At 31.4% G+C, this 16068-nt stretch overlaps 1 protein-coding gene across 1 annotated transcript; it reads left to right on the top strand.

The window, feature by feature from the left end:
• The first annotated feature begins 213 nt into the window (after positions 1–213).
• Positions 214–11817, top strand: LOC145317085 (uncharacterized). The gene is made up of 4 exons (XM_080157985.1): positions 214–340; positions 5500–5533; positions 6562–6790; positions 11352–11817. The coding sequence occupies exons 1-4, from the start codon at positions 293–295 to the stop codon at positions 11494–11496; spliced, it is 456 nt and encodes a 151-aa protein (XP_080014111.1). The 5' UTR covers positions 214–292; the 3' UTR covers positions 11497–11817.
• The last annotated feature ends 4251 nt before the right edge of the window (positions 11818–16068 follow it).

The following is a 16068-nucleotide window of genomic DNA, read 5'->3' as shown; positions in this document are numbered from 1 at the left end:
TACATTTTATCATTCTTAATTTCAAACAAATCTCATAAATAATTTAGTTAAAAATATCCCAATCTGTGAAGACTGTTGCTCAAAAAGAAAATAGGTACAATATTTTGTTCAACTACGTCACTACCTCCGTAAAAAATGTGACTCTGTTTACCCATTCGAGGTAGAGAGACAGAGCTCTTACCGGAGTTAATAGAGAGGCTACCAATCACCGGAGCAATAATCTGACGGAGATATGGGAGGTATATAACGGAGGTTCTGGTATTTTCTATTTCATTTACTGTTGATCAATAGCATGGACGCAATCTGGAAATTATGTCTTCTTGTCGCTTGTGTTCAAAAGGTAAACACTAAAAAATATAAACTTATACTATCAGAAGCCTTCATAATTCTTATAATTGTATAAATAAATAATGTGAAGTGAATATATCATATTATTATATTTGGAGTCAGTCCGTTCGTGCGTTAACGGATAGCTTTAGTTGGTAATTTAGACATGTTTGACATCCTAACGATTTCTTCTTTTTCGTATTTGCTTAAGTAACAATTTTTCTCGTGTTCATTCGAATCCGGTGGATAGGAACCGGTTCTCATCCATACGAAAAAACTATGTCTAGCATCGTATTATATCCAGCTTTCTACGAATATAAAAATGTACAATCATAAGATTAAAACCAGTTTTTTTAGCCAGTGCCTTCGGCACCTCGGGGCAAAAAAAACTGGTTTTAATTCTATAATTGTACATTCTATATCCGCGGAAAGCCGTTTATAATACGATGCGAGAAATAATTATCATCATATGGTAGCAATTACAAAATAATTACAAGAAAGCCTAAACGTTTATTTTTAGAATGTTGATTTATTTGGGAAATTAGATAGATATAAGCAAAAATTCTCTATAATTAAGTCTTAAAATGTAAGTATTTTCTTATTATAGGCATCCTGTATACTGGCAAAATTTATTATTATAGGCCAAGCATCTCTATTATTAAGTCTAAAATGTAAGTAAGTCCTTATTAAGCTTCTTTTATTTAAGCAAGTTTGCCTTGGGCCTGCATAAAAATTCCAAGATAATATTTTGTGTTAATTCTTTAAAAGAATAATGTTCGTTTGTCCCAATGTTTAAATTGTGCATCCTTTATTTTTAACTTTCCACAAATCGGTTAGTTAACTCGATATAGTATTACTTAGATAGGGTTGGTAATCGAGATATTATTACTTGGATGTTGCACCAGATTTGCATGTACTCGTATACTAATAAGTGATACTCGAAGCTGGCTAATATAATGATACTCTCCATCCACCCCCCTTTACCCCAATAAAAACATAAATGCATTAAAATCATGTAAATAGAAAAGCTGTTAAATTTTACTCCTTTGAATTCACAACAGTCAATACAAAAAAGAATTCCATTATTTTTCAATAAACCATAGAAAAAATACATCAAAGAACAAGGTTTATATTTAATATTCATTCTTAAAATTTGTGACTCTTTTGCATACATTTAAATTACTTTCTTCTATGTAGACAAAAAATACATATTTTGTTTATCCCATATATTTATTATAAATGAAGTTACCCTATGAATCTATCTGTACGTCGTCGCAATGTTATTTACGACTGCTGTTCAAAATAGATGTTTTATTGATTTTATAAAGATTGTAATGGGCATCTTCTTTATCATTCACATTGACCGCTTTTACTTCAATTTGTTATCAGGAAGGAAGGTGACAATGGGCTGTTTATTACACTAGTCCCCAAAGTTTCTAATCACGTTTTCTTATTGGTTGGCTAAACAACTTTGGGGACTTGAATAAATTTTTATTGGTTTATTCATTAAGTTGAGTATCCAAACGTTTCAACCATTAACTGTAATTAACAGAAGGAGTAATTTTTTGTGTCATTATTGGGTTTGTACATCAATTTAACGGCCATTGTCTTATCCCTTTAGATCCTTGCTTATCATAGACTTGTAATTCTTAGACAGAATGTGATTTTCTTGGCTGCTAATAAAGATACATACAAGCCCCAAAAAATTGTTTCTCCATTACCATTGAGCAACTAATTATAAACCAAGAAGGATGGTACAATAAACTTTAAATTATACTAAAGCCCAAAGTTTATTAACTTGTTCTGTTATTCGTTGGCTTACTACGTTTGGTAGTTTATATTTAAATCTGAATTGTGTTGTACAGACTTATAATGTTTATAATGGTCATTTTGTTTATCTTTATTATAGAAAATTTATGGTCAATTGTTTTATCCCTTAAGATCCCTGTGTGTGGCATTACAATACAATTAAATGCCTTACAAATAAAGAAGCACAAATGCAAACTTTACAACATAGATTTGCTTCTCGCGGGAGGCTCTAGATCAGGTTTTATCCCTGCGGTTAACAAGCCATGTGGTGATGTCCTAGTAAAAAATAAACCTAACCTTACTTGAAGCATATTGTTATTTCTTTTATAACTCTGTAATCGAACAATATATGATGTGTAAAAAATGTCAGATGTCTTTCTTATTCTAATCGTTTAGTGAAATGCTTAAGAATAAGATTGACAGACGCCCCTTTTATATTCACACAATAGGTGAAGATCACATCTTTTATTCAATTTCAACAATATTTCAATTTATTTTCAATTTCCTCGGCTTCTTTACCAAAGAAAATTTATAAAAATAATATTTTTAACAATTCTTCTTCAAATACAATTATGTAAGATAAAGCTCTTTATATTGCATGTAAAAAATACAATACAAATGGCCAATACACTGACTAAGTTACCAATGGTAGGGCATTATATTTTTTGATTGACAAATGGCAGGCTAGTATGTCGTCATTTTTTTATAGGCACTATACAAAACTTTATGCAAGATTACTAAATTTGTGCTTTCTGCTTTGGCTAAGTTAAAATAAACATGCCTGAAAAAAAAAAAAAAATAAAAGCTGTTCTAGATATCTTAATCAACAAAGGAACCTGATTTAATTTCAGTTGAATTCTCTTCCCTGACATTTAAGAGCCATATTTTTTATTGACTATTTTCTCTCTTTCATAAAATTTTATTTACTGTTATATTGTAGACTAACGGCTACGTCAAGAAAGACCTTTAGGGGGTACTTGAAGGGAATGGTAAAAGTGGGATTTCTCCTGGGGGGTTACAGTATCCTCCCCAAAATAGTTATAAATCTATCCTGGATCAATCTATTTACGCTGTGAATGAGAACCATATCGGATCATCGATTATCGAGATCCATCACTACACATTGTTACTTTTTTGTAAGGCTTACTGATTTTTTTGAAAACATTGCTGCATTACTTATGAACTAATAAATCCATGTGATGTCATATTCAGATAATTTATTGTCATATGAACCACTTTAACATTCATAAAACACATACAGTCACAAGATCGAAAAAGGTCATAGATGCGTAGAGTTTTTTTTATATAACTTAAATAATAAATAAAATATATTAAATTTATAAAGAAGGAGAGAGAGAAATATATTTCAAAAATGCTTTAGTGTACAGTCCAATAAGAAGTACAAATTGTAAGTACAATCTCTAACCCCTAAAAAGGGATTTTCGAAATATTGCACTATCATACTTCAATAGATTTCGCTTTAAGGGCACTCAAATAGCATGTACTCTAACCGCGCTAAATAATATTTCTTAAAATAGGAGTCAGTGATGGAAGCGGATACTTAAAGAGATTTAACGCATCTAAAACTATTTTATGATAAGGTGGGGGTTTAAGGGGTTGACCCTCCCTCGCACCAAGAGTCATGTAAGCTCGCTACATGGTTTGTAAAGTTCTTGTCCAAAATACAGTTATGATTGAAAAACGTATTTTAGTTTGAATGGTCTATTTTCAAGTTGATTACCTACATTCTTGTATTGAAAGAGATGGAAAAGGATTATATTATTAGTGGTGAAGAAATTAGGATAGCATAATATATTACTTTTTTTACTTCACACATGTACCCTTCACGCATGTATTAAAATCTCCTTACATTACGTCTTAGCAGAGTTTGCAAATCATTTGTTCATGATTGGCAGCCATAACTTGATGGGGTCCGCTATTTATTAAAATATCAAATTAACTGGACTGTTAAAAATAGTAGCATAACCACGCACAGATAATTCAAATGTTTTATAATTATGACTGAGTCATACATTTATTACAACAGCTATTAAGCCATAATGTAACAGCACTTATTTTTAGTTTTTGCAGCCTTAGCCGAGACAAGCTATTTTTAGGCAGACACAACCTCGCCGCCTTTTAAAACATACTTAATTAATCTGCTGCTAAATTCTCCACTGTTTAAATTAATAATGCGCAGCATAGCCGTGTCACATGAACTCTACAATTTGAAGAAAGAAATAATTGCATTTTTAATTAAAAACAATATACATGATGAATTTTTAATGTCCTTCCTTAAATACTTGATAGCAAACATTGCGTTATTGGTAAACGAGTTAGTAAAATCAACATTTTAAAGAAATTCTTTTTATGACCGCAAAAATTATTAGCAAGCAAAGAAAAACTATTTTTTTTTTGAATTTTCATAAGTTGTTATCTCTTTCTATGTTTTTTTGGAATGTCAAAAAAAATGCGCAATTTCAGCAGTCGCTATCCCTTTTCCTCTGTGTAAAAGTTTTATTCTTTTAAAGTTCATATTGATTTTAAGCAAAGTTTCAGAGATATAGGATTTTACTTAAAGTTGTACTTATCAATTCATTGTTCTTCTAAAACAGGAATTAATACTGTTTAATTTACCTTCCAAGGAAGTATATATTCTTTCGATTAATATAAAATAGTCGGGAGGGGGATAACCTACCTCTTGTTTGTGGCGAGGATCGTAACGGGTAATAGCGAAGCCACTTGTAGGAATATAACAGATTATTATTCATGCTATGTAGGAACGCACCAAACGTGATATTTTGTTTTTGCTATGATATAAGAATTATAAAAGTTTGTAGCCAATAATTCCACTGGGAAATTTGATTGATTAGTCATACTATAACAGTCTTTACTTTTCAATATACCAGGCTTGGCAGCCGCACGTCAGAGCCGCCATAAGCCACAGGAAAGTCAACCTGTTAAAAAATAGCTGGAAGAACCTGACCAAATCCCTCTTTTAAAAAAAACCAAAGCATCTATCGGCATTAAATTTGAGGCTTAGTCGCAGCTAAATATTTAATCAACCATATTGCAAGGAGGATGGGGACATTGTACTGTAAATTATATTCACTTCACAAATATTTTGTCATTTGTTTGTTTAAAAACTCACTGTGTATTTCAGTAAAATTTAATAATAATAAACATAATCAATTGTAATGATAGATGTTTGTAGTAAAGGAACCTTACAACTAAGATTGTCTAAGATTCTTTATTGGTGGGTTCTAACAAGAAGTGTGTAAACTTTTCAACCAATAATTTTTATTTATAGAAGATGTCCGGGACTAATACCCTCCCAAAATTTAATAAATATTTTGATTTTAGGTATTGTCAAACCCTCATCCTATGTACAGACCAGGTAATACAATTTAGATTTGAAGAAATTTTCTTTAAAGCACGCTCTAAGGCACTATTATTGCTGTTTTTAAAAGCGAAGCTTTTCTATAATTAGGGTCGGTCCGTCCGTCCGTACGTCCGTCCGTCCGTCCGTAACGGATAGCTTTTTTCGTTAATTTAGGCATGTTAGAATTGTCCTATCGATTTCAAATTTTGCATGGTGATTCCTTTAATAGTTAGGTACGATTTAGAAAGCGTAGCAACTCTATAATCATCACCAAAATGTCCGTACGTCCATTTTAAACATGTTGATTTTTTTTACTTTTTTAAATAGCTTTTTTCGTTAATTTAGGCATGTTAGAATTGTCCTATCGATTTCAAATTTTGCATGGTGATTCCAGTAATAGTTAGGTACGAGTTAGAAAGCGTAGCAACTCTATAATCATTACCAGAATGTCCGTACGTCCATTTTAAACATGTTGATTTTTTTTTAATTTTTAACAACAAATTTGTAAGTGACCTAATTATCCGATTAGTCTGATTTTTGGTATACTGATTCCTTGGACAACAAAGTACAATGTTATAAGCGAAGCAACTCTATAATCAAGTCCTAAAAATGTAAGTATGTCCATAATCATTATCCTGTATCAAGCAGTTTTTCAACAAATTTACTTACAATTTTGCTTTGACTCTTATACATTCGCATTCTGATTATTCAGTTCTGACATTATACAAGTGTTAATGTCCGTTTGTCCTACCGTTTCAGAGCTTCGCTTTTATGGATGTTGTCATCCTTGTTTTCTCAAAAAACTACACATTAAAGTAGCAGGATGTTTGTCTAGCTTAAGGTCTTACAAGCCGATGGAGGAGCGATAAGGTTCTCTAATACAGTGAAGGTTATTACAGCTCAATGGAGGGTTTATAACTATTATGGTAACCTCCACCTTCCCAACAGAAATCAACTCATCCCCCCCCCCACCCCAATTGTTTTCATTAAACTAAAGTTAATTAGTTATGAATACATGCAAATAGTTCGATTTGTTTTATCAGACATCGATGAGTCTGGTCGTGCTCTGGACCAGCTAGGAGATGGCAATATTCTCCGCCAGCTAGACACTCTTGGAGGAGGCAACATCCTGCGTCAGCTGGACAACCTTGGTGATGGCAATATCCTCCGTCAGCTGGATACCCTGGGAGGTGGAAACATTCTCCGCCAGTTGGACCAACTTGGAAATGGAAACATTCTGAGAGAGTCAAGATTATCTGCCTTCCCGTATGGGTAAGATTTTCAGTTGCCGGCCGTCGAGCCACAGCTTAAAACGGAACAAAATATATAAATCTGTATCAATTAAAGAATACAGATAGAATACAGCTACATTTTGTTGAAAAAAAACGTCAGTTTCATAGCTCAATGGTGGTTAAATGAAATTGGCTTACTTATTTGTAAAAGCAGTCTTTGTTGTTTAAAATGACTGTTTATTATAAAGTAATATATCAATGGTTAAAATGCTAATGGAAAATGGGATTAAAAGTGAAGTGTAGTAAATTCCAGAAACTTAAGTAAACACAAATGTTTATTTTGTATGGAGTTTTTATTATAAACAAAAACTTATTCTTTTATCATGAAATGGAAAATCAGTGTCACCATTAGTAGAATATTGAATAAAGATAAAAAGTTAGATTTTGTCATATAATATCTAAAAAAAAAATAAAGCTTTTGTGTTAGCTGTAAACCTTATTTCTGCTTTAAGATTAAGTAGTGGTTGCGCCCATAGCATTTTGAGGTCCTGTATTGGAAGTGGTAGGGATAAAAATAGGAAAAATAGCATACAACTATCCGAATACTAAATTCTTCAAATTAAATAGCCTAAATCCATCCAGAGAACTTAACTACTACTTAACATAATACTACTTTATAGAATAGGAAGAGAGTATAAAATAACCAAATAACCAGAGGCAATGTCAATCCGTAAAAGATGCGAAATTATTTTTTTTCTCGCAAATGATCATGATATTTTGTTTGGATTACCTAATATAACAAATAAATTCATTTTTTCATGGATTAATAAAAATAAGTTAGATATAGACTTTTTTCTTCAAGTTTAAACATTTGTCAAATAGAATTTTTTTTGTTTTCTTAGAACCCACTAGAATAAGAGATCAGTATATTTGTTTAAAAGATTAGATTTATGGGTTTGAATCTAGTGTCACTTATATCTTAAACATAAAAAGGATTCAAAGTTAAAACAATGTTAAAGCCGTTGATGATAAAAATAAACAATATGTATTTCTCTACTAAGATCAAGGACGACCAAAGGGGGGGGGGGTAAAGTGGTGATTACCCCCCAACCCCCATTTAAAATTTATCCCTACCTTGGGGTTGCCGTAGGCAACCCCATCCATTTAGGAGGGGGTATTTACCTCCCCCCCCCCCAAGCATATTTTACTCCGGGGTAAAAATTTTGGGGGGGTAATTACCCCCTCCCCAAGCATATTTTACCCCTGGGGTAAAAATACTAGAGGTTGCGTCCAAAGCTTCTGAGATAATAACACACACACACATTCTACTTTTTCTATTGCGCATATTGCCCTCCCATTCATTTATCCGAATGTTAATCTTGTAGCTAAATATTTAAATGATTAATGAGAAAAGTTTGACATCTTTCACAGCTAAAACAAATATTGTATTTTATTTGTTAGAGGACTGGCCACTGTACATAAATTTTGGGGATGGTATTCGATATATTATTACTTGGATGTTGCACCAGATTTTCATGTACTCTAATGAAGTGATACTTGCAGTTGGTTAAAAAAACGATACCTCTTGTACTTCCCTCCTACTTGTTGAATAAACTGACCAATAAGTAAGGTCCATATTAGCAACCTAAATTGACGACAAATGCTTTCCTGTTAATATATCCACGTATATTCTTTATCCATTGGGTTGGTTGAGTGGTAGTTGATGACGTATTAAAATTGAATCAGAACGTCGCGTCGGTGCGATTAAAGACTAAAAGAAAGTGTCAAAGTTCAAACTATAGTTAATGTTGAGTACAATAAGTGCTAATAGCTCATTTGACAAAATTAAGTTTGATAGAAAATATTCGCTTTATAAATCCTAGTTTATTTTGTTAATGGTTGTTATAAATATTTTACTAGTGGAGCTACTCTGCAAATCTATAGTGTCATTGATGTTTGTAAAGTCCTAATAATTAGTGGTAACTAACTTCCTACAATTCATCCTTCCCCTGAATTATTCATATTTAATTTTCTTAAATTTTTACATCTTTCATGTTTTTACTTCTTCTGTATAAGTACTGTGAATGCAATTTGTAAATGTAATTTGAAATATCTAAAATCTGTTCGTCTTTTGAAAAACTTAATTAATTTTGTCTTTAAACCTTAAGTTTAGAATTCAGAGCTTTTAGATTTTAACTTATACACATAGCTTTATTTTTAATCAACTGCCTCAGTAACTTGTTTCTTTTGGACGTAATTGTCCATGTTTGTTTACAAGCAATGAGTTTTATTATGTCTGGGCATGAAACCCATGAAATGATGATAGGTTACAACAATGTAATAACCATATTAAACAAATTGATATTTTACAAGGATATTAAGTTTCATTTCCAACATAGCCGAATAAGCAAGTTATCATAAAGTAGTAAGATTTCGGAAAATACTGATGCGAATTAATTAAACTTTTCTGAGTACTTTCATAAATATCGTGGAGTGGTTTAACCCTTAACGGTCGGGGGGGGGGGGGGCGTTGAACGCCCCCCCATCCGGCTTTTTCTATCTCATTTTCTGTAAGTGAAAGATAAAGAGCCCAAACTGCTTGACTTTTTAAGTATGGGTATGACACATAACTGAGAGTTGGAATTTTTTAAAAATCTCCATCCTGGCGGGCACAGAATGCCAGCAAACCTGGCAGGGTCATCCAGGTAAAGAACAAAAATATTTTTTTGACTTAAACAAAGCATTTTATCTTACCAAATTACTAATTATCCTTTAGTAGTACATCCTCATCTTAAATACAGGTGTTCAAGTCAATTTCAGGTTCCAGGTATGATCCTGCAGGTCCTGATCCTCCAGGTCTCCAGAAATCTTTAAAAGGCTCCTGTGGCCGCAATTTTTGACTTAGGGACTTCAAATTTTAAACTTAAGCTTTTCTTATATGTCTAGATAATGTATTAAAATTTCATAAAGATCCGCCGCCGTTTTCCCGCCGACCACCGACTGCGGCGGCTGGCAGCTGCCAAGTACAGCTGCGGCCGCTGAAATTTATATTTTGATATTTCAAATATAAAATTTACATAAAAATAAACATTTTCTGCAAAAAAATTGTTCTTCTAGCTTTAAAAATAAAAAAATTACAGCCGTTTGAAATTTTTGAGTAAAAAAGGACCTAAAAACAAAGGTTGTTAAATAAAAGGGTGAAGGAAGCGAAAATTGACTTAGACTTATAAAAGGTCGGAAATTCATCATAACACAGGGGACTTGCCCTCTAGCTCTAATAGGAACTGAGATAATAAGGGGGGGCGTTGAACGCCCCCCCCCCCCCCCCGACTGATTAAGGTGCGGCAAGGGGCCCGACTGTTAAGGGTTAAGGCTAATAACCCGACCTCTTCTTCCATATTATAGAGGCAAGGGACAAATAAATATTTTTTTTGTCTAAAGCCTGAGATTTCTTCAGTTGCTAAATAAATTGAGTTCTCCTTTTCAAAGAAGCTTCACATAGGTCCCGAGATGGTTTTAGGTTATTTTTTTAATTCAATCTAGCGACGGTTTCATGCTATTTTTCAAATCTTCGAATACAGATTCCATATATGCTAGGAGCACAGCTATTAGTATATTATAAATAAATGTATTATTCATGTAAATTTAAGTATTTAAACTATTACAAAAGAGCTTAATTTCGAAATATGTAAGTGCAAAAAAGTAAAGGGACAAATAACTATAAATGAACTGCTTCTAAATCATTTTTTTGATCATGGAAAGAAAACGAAGTAGCGGGTTTTGTCGTAATTTCACAGTAGCCTTTCTTCTATTTCTAGCCCCTGCGGGATGCTCTAACCCTGCGGGGCAATCATAAATATGTAACTAACCTAAAATAACAAATAAAAAGCTACTGGGAAAATACGACGAAGCCTGCTACTTCATTTTCTTTTCATGATCTAATTATTTTATTTTTGAAATCTGTTTGTTTTGTTGATTTTAATTAATAAACATTTTTGAAAATAGTAGTAAATAGAAAAACGTACTGTAGATAATAGCATTCTGTACTGGCCTATTTTTTAATTATAGTTTTAAATTTGTAAGTTTGAATAAAACAAAACATTTGATAACAAACGCACAGAATTGTGATTACTAATATTAAACTATTAAACTTAAATTAACTTCACTAAAACTTTGGTAGTGGTATCGATTGTATAAGTTTTTAAAGAATCCTAAATCCTTTCAAGTAAACTAGCGAGTGCGCCCTTAGCATCTAAGGAAGGCAGGGGAGAAAAATAGCCTAAAACAATCCTATGCTTAAATTAAAAATGATAGCCTTTTACCATTCCTTGTCCTATGTGAAGTTTACTTTAAAAATTACGGATAAATAAAAAAAAAACCTTACTACTTTACAAACCAAGATAGCTCACAATAGCTAGAAAAAAAACGCGCATAAAATCTAACTTTTTAGCACATTTACGTGTGCTGCGCATTTTAAGTCTTTTCTATCTATTTTTAGACGGTTTTTGAAGATGTGCTTAGAAATAATCGTTTTAAATGTCCTTAACAAAAATACCTTTACTGGCACAAAAAATTGTAAAATACACAAATTATTTTTTCAGACACCTGAGCTACGGCAGAAATAAGAAGAACTTTGATGAAATCGACAGAACCGGATTTGGAAGATTTGTAAAGAGACCCATGCCAGTCAAGAAAAATTTTGATGAAATTGATAATGTTGGATTCAGAAGTCTCTACTCTTTCTAAATATAAACTTGTAAAAAAACGTCCAATTATTTATAATATCCTTTCATAGAAAATTAATTTTATATTAATCAAAAACTATTTTTATCAAATTTAGATTTTAAAGTTCAAAAAATAAATTATATTTAGTATTTATATTCATATTATGTAAGGTGTTGAAAGAAAGGCTATGTATTTTTTAGAAATATTTGATGCTGATTTATTTGATCTATTAGTATTTCCTAATTGATTTATTGCTGTTGGCTGGAGGAATCCACGGAAAAGAATACGAATATGTTATCTATCTATCTATCTATGCTTTGTACAATAAATATAATTCATTTACAGCGATGATTTTTTTGGTTAATTTTGTAATCTAAAAACATTTAAATACTTTTATGAATACTAGCAGCAGTTCCTAATTGTGATTTAGTAGAGGCTTTGTATTAAAGGGGTAAGAAGGGGGTAGTATTGAATCTAAAAGAAATAGCCTAATACCAGCCATCAACATTTGTGAAATTTCCATAAAAAGGAAAACTCAATCGGTTTAGTGGTTATCGAAATCTTATCTCCAGGCAAAATTAACTTGCTAATACTTTATATAATTGGATTTCCCTAACTAAGAGGTGTTACTAATTTAAAGCATATAAAGCAATCTAGTGGTCATACCTAAGTTTGAATTCAAATTTTGACTTTTTATTTACCACTACATTGGCAATTTGAATGATAATTTTTTTGTTGCACTTTGCTCTTAAGGACATTATCATCCTTGTTTTCTTATAATTCAAGATTTTTTTATGGACTGATGTTTTTTTTCTAGGAGGAATATGTGTCGCCTTCTTAAGTAATGACTAATGGAGGAATATTTGTCCACTTTATGGAGAAACTATAGGCTGCTCCACATTTTATTTTGGCATATGATTGGTGAATCATTTTAATGGTCTTTTGCTAAAATAAAATTAATAACTTCAGGGTGGCCGGATGCAAATTGTTGGAGAATAGAGTGACTGACGGACAGAGTGCTGATGATATCTTACGTTTTAAGATTTGTAAGATATTCCTTGTTAAACACTATTTTATTGCTTGAACATAATAAGGGCATTTAAGAACAAGCCCAAATGATTATATCCAATGAAGGGAAACTTATCAAAATGCAATTAAAAGAATAAAAATTAAAAATAATAGTTCAAAAGTTGTTGAGTAAAATTTTACTCCAAAAGTTGTCAAATTTTAATTCAACTTTTTTTTGTCCCATATTTTGGGACTTAAACTCAGAAATTCTTTAGTAAAAATTTACTCCATAACTTCTAAAATTTTACTACAACTCTTTTTTTATTAGAGTGACATTTTTAGGGACTTTAACTCTGAAATTTTTTAGTAAAATTTTACACATGTATATGGTTTTTGATCTAAAATTGAGAAAAATTATGAGAAAAAAAATTTTGCTTGTTTTCTTTAAAACTAATCATTTTAAACCCAGGACACAAATTTGTCAGAGAAAAAGGCTGGATTTTACAGAAAATCATGTAAAATTTTACAGGGGCCTACGATGTAAACTTCTGTAAAATTGCAGTAAAATTTTACAGATTTTCTGTAAAAAACAAATTTTACAGAAAACCTAGCGCTAATTTACAGGATGTTTTTGTTGTAAAATTTTACAGGAATTGTGTAAAATTTTACAACGAAAATTTTAAACAGTTTTACACATAACTAGTAAAATTATAAAACTATTTATGTGTAAAATTTTAATATTTATTTAAATTTGAATATAATATGGGTATACAAGAACAAGCCCAAATATTTATATTCAAAGAAGGGAAGCTTTCAAAATGTAATTAGAAGAATAAAAATCAAAAATAATAGTTAATAAAATTTTACTCAAAAATAGTAAAATTTTACAGCACCTTTTTTTTATTAGAGTCCAAATTATTGGGACTTAGCCTCCTAAATTCATGTGTAAAATTTTACTATTTTTTGTTGTAAAATTTTACAACTTCATTTTTTTGTTAGAGTCTGAATTATTTGGACTTATGCCCAGTTCACAAACAACTTATAGAGGTCAACCGATTTATTCTGTAGGTCAACCTAAACAAGTACAATTAACAAATACCTTTATAAAATCAGTCAACCTAAAGCTTCTTTAAATTTCCAGAGGTCAACCTATGTCTTTTGTGAACTAGGCATTAGCCTAGAAATTTCATGTGTAAAATTTTACTATTTTTTTTGTAAAATTTTACAACTTCATTTTTTTTGTTAGAGTCCGAATTATTGGGACTTAGCCTCCAAAATTCATGTGTAAAATTTTACTCAATTTCTGTATAATGATGAAAAATTTATAAGAAATAAAAACAATAGAAATTAGGCTGTAAGAGTTTTACAAAATTCTTTTAGTAAATTTTTACTAAAATCTTACAAAAACTAAAAAAATTTTTTTTGTTCATTTTCACTAAGATGCCAAATTTCACGTAGTAAAATTTCTAAGCTGGGTAGGCTGGTCCAGCTATGTTGAAATTACGCTTCCTAAAATACAGAATCAAAAAGAATTTTTGAAAAAATAACTATGAAATCAGTGGCGTGCGAACCGAAGGGGGCATTTGGGGCAATCGCCCCCCCCCCTAGCGACCAAAACGCCCCCCCTAGCCACCGCCCCCCCCTAAATGTTGAAAAATGCCCCATTTTGCTCCCCCATGGTCAACAAAAATGCCCCTTTTTGCCCCCTACCCTACAAAAAGCAAAACTATCCCAGTTTCCAAAAAAAAGATCAAGAAATACTCAACAAAAAATTTTTGCCGCTTCGTGGCAAACAAACAGATACTATTCATTTAACCTTACCAAATTTTTTTATATTAGTGTAGAAATTAGGTTATAATCTTTTTTCACTGAACATAACAAACCAGATTATAGGAAGTATTTTATTTTGTATAATATAAACTTTTTACCAAAGAAATTTTGTACATCCCCAATGATGATACACAAAATTACTGGCCCCTTTTATAGATTACAATTAGTGGATGAAATGTATGGAAACTTGACTTAATTAACCAACCAATCAAAATTCCATTAAAGTCCCCAAAGTTGTTGAGCAAACAAATAAGAAAATTTTATATGAAATATTGGGGACTAGTGTAATAAATAGCCCAAAACCCCTCCCTCCCTGCATATTTGAAGAAAAAAAATTGCGCTTTGCGCCCTTCCAAATGGTTTCTGCTTTTTATCACATTGTATATTTTGTTTTTATTTCTATAAAAACATGTGTAAACAACAAATATTTAATCAAAAAGTTATTTTATATAAAAAAGAAACAGCGTTGATATTTATCTAAGCCTTTTTCTCAACACTGTATGTCTGTCTAAATGAATAACTATATATGATGTCATATTATTTTCAGGATAAGTTTATAATTTTTTTGTGTACATACCTTTACAAAAAGATATGTTTTTTTTTATGGCAATTTTCATTAAAAACCCTTAAAACTAACTACACTCTATATTCCTAACTTGATAAAATACGCCACTCTTGTTGTCTTTAATTGATTTTAGTTCAAAGGGCGAGTAAATATTTTTAGGTGCGCTTCACGCACCGCCCTTATAAATCATTGTAAACACCACTTAATCAAAAATTAACAGAGTTTTAATGTGCCATTTAAAGAGGGTAGGATATGTTGATATAACTTTTTAGCTTCTCTATAATTCTTTATGGCTGTCAGTACGTAATGCTAAGGGGGAAATGTGATTTTTTCAACTGCAATTAAAGATAGAAGGCTAAAACTTAATGTTAACATTCCCATCATTATGGAGTATAATTAACTATTAAAAATTCATGGAGGTCGGACTGCTTTTCAGGACGTTTTTGGCTATTTTTGTATCTTTTAAATTTTGGGTATAGTCCCTTTTGTGACATTGCCTCTTAAGGTGCATTTCGTCGTATTTTCACAGTAGCTTTTCACCTATTTATAGCTGCTGCGGGGCCAATTGCCTAACCCTGCGGGGAAATCACCCGACCTAACTTAACCTAGAATAACATATTAAAAGCTACTATGAAAATACGATGTAATGCCCCTTAAGAGGCATTGCCACAAAAGAGACTATACCCCAAAGTTTTCCATATTTCTAAGAGATTTTTATATCTGTAGATACAAGGACAAGTAATTCTTTTTATTTTTTACATAGTTCTTTATATCTTTGGTTTTTATGGTACGATAAATTTTTTTGTGGATTATAAGATTTAAAAAAAAAAAATTTCTCGCTGTTTCGAGCATCCAGTGTGTAATTTACTTTGACTGTCATCACACAACATCCAGGAAAAAGGATTTGTGACTTTTTCTATCTAAAATATATATTTATTTCAACAGATGCTCTTTAAATCTACTTGTCTGTATTGTTATTAATGATTTTTGTGCTTTGCAACTTAAAGATGTTGTCATCCTTGTTGTCATACAATAAAGAAATATTTAAAATCAGTTTTACATATTAGGTTAGTTTTTGGTAAATTATTTCCAAAATGAGTGTTTTTATCTCCCCCCCCCCAAATTTTTTTAATGGGGTTATTCATCCTTCCTGCTGAGATTTTATAACATCCCCTTTCACCCATAAAAAT

The sequence above is a fragment of the Acartia tonsa genome, chromosome 4 (assembly GCF_053477335.1).
Source record: "Acartia tonsa isolate MP-2025a chromosome 4, ASM5347733v1, whole genome shotgun sequence".
Classification (NCBI taxonomy): Eukaryota; Metazoa; Arthropoda; class Copepoda; order Calanoida; family Acartiidae; genus Acartia; species Acartia tonsa.
Note: the sequence above shows the minus strand (reverse complement) of the source record. Positions and strands in the feature narration are given on the sequence as shown.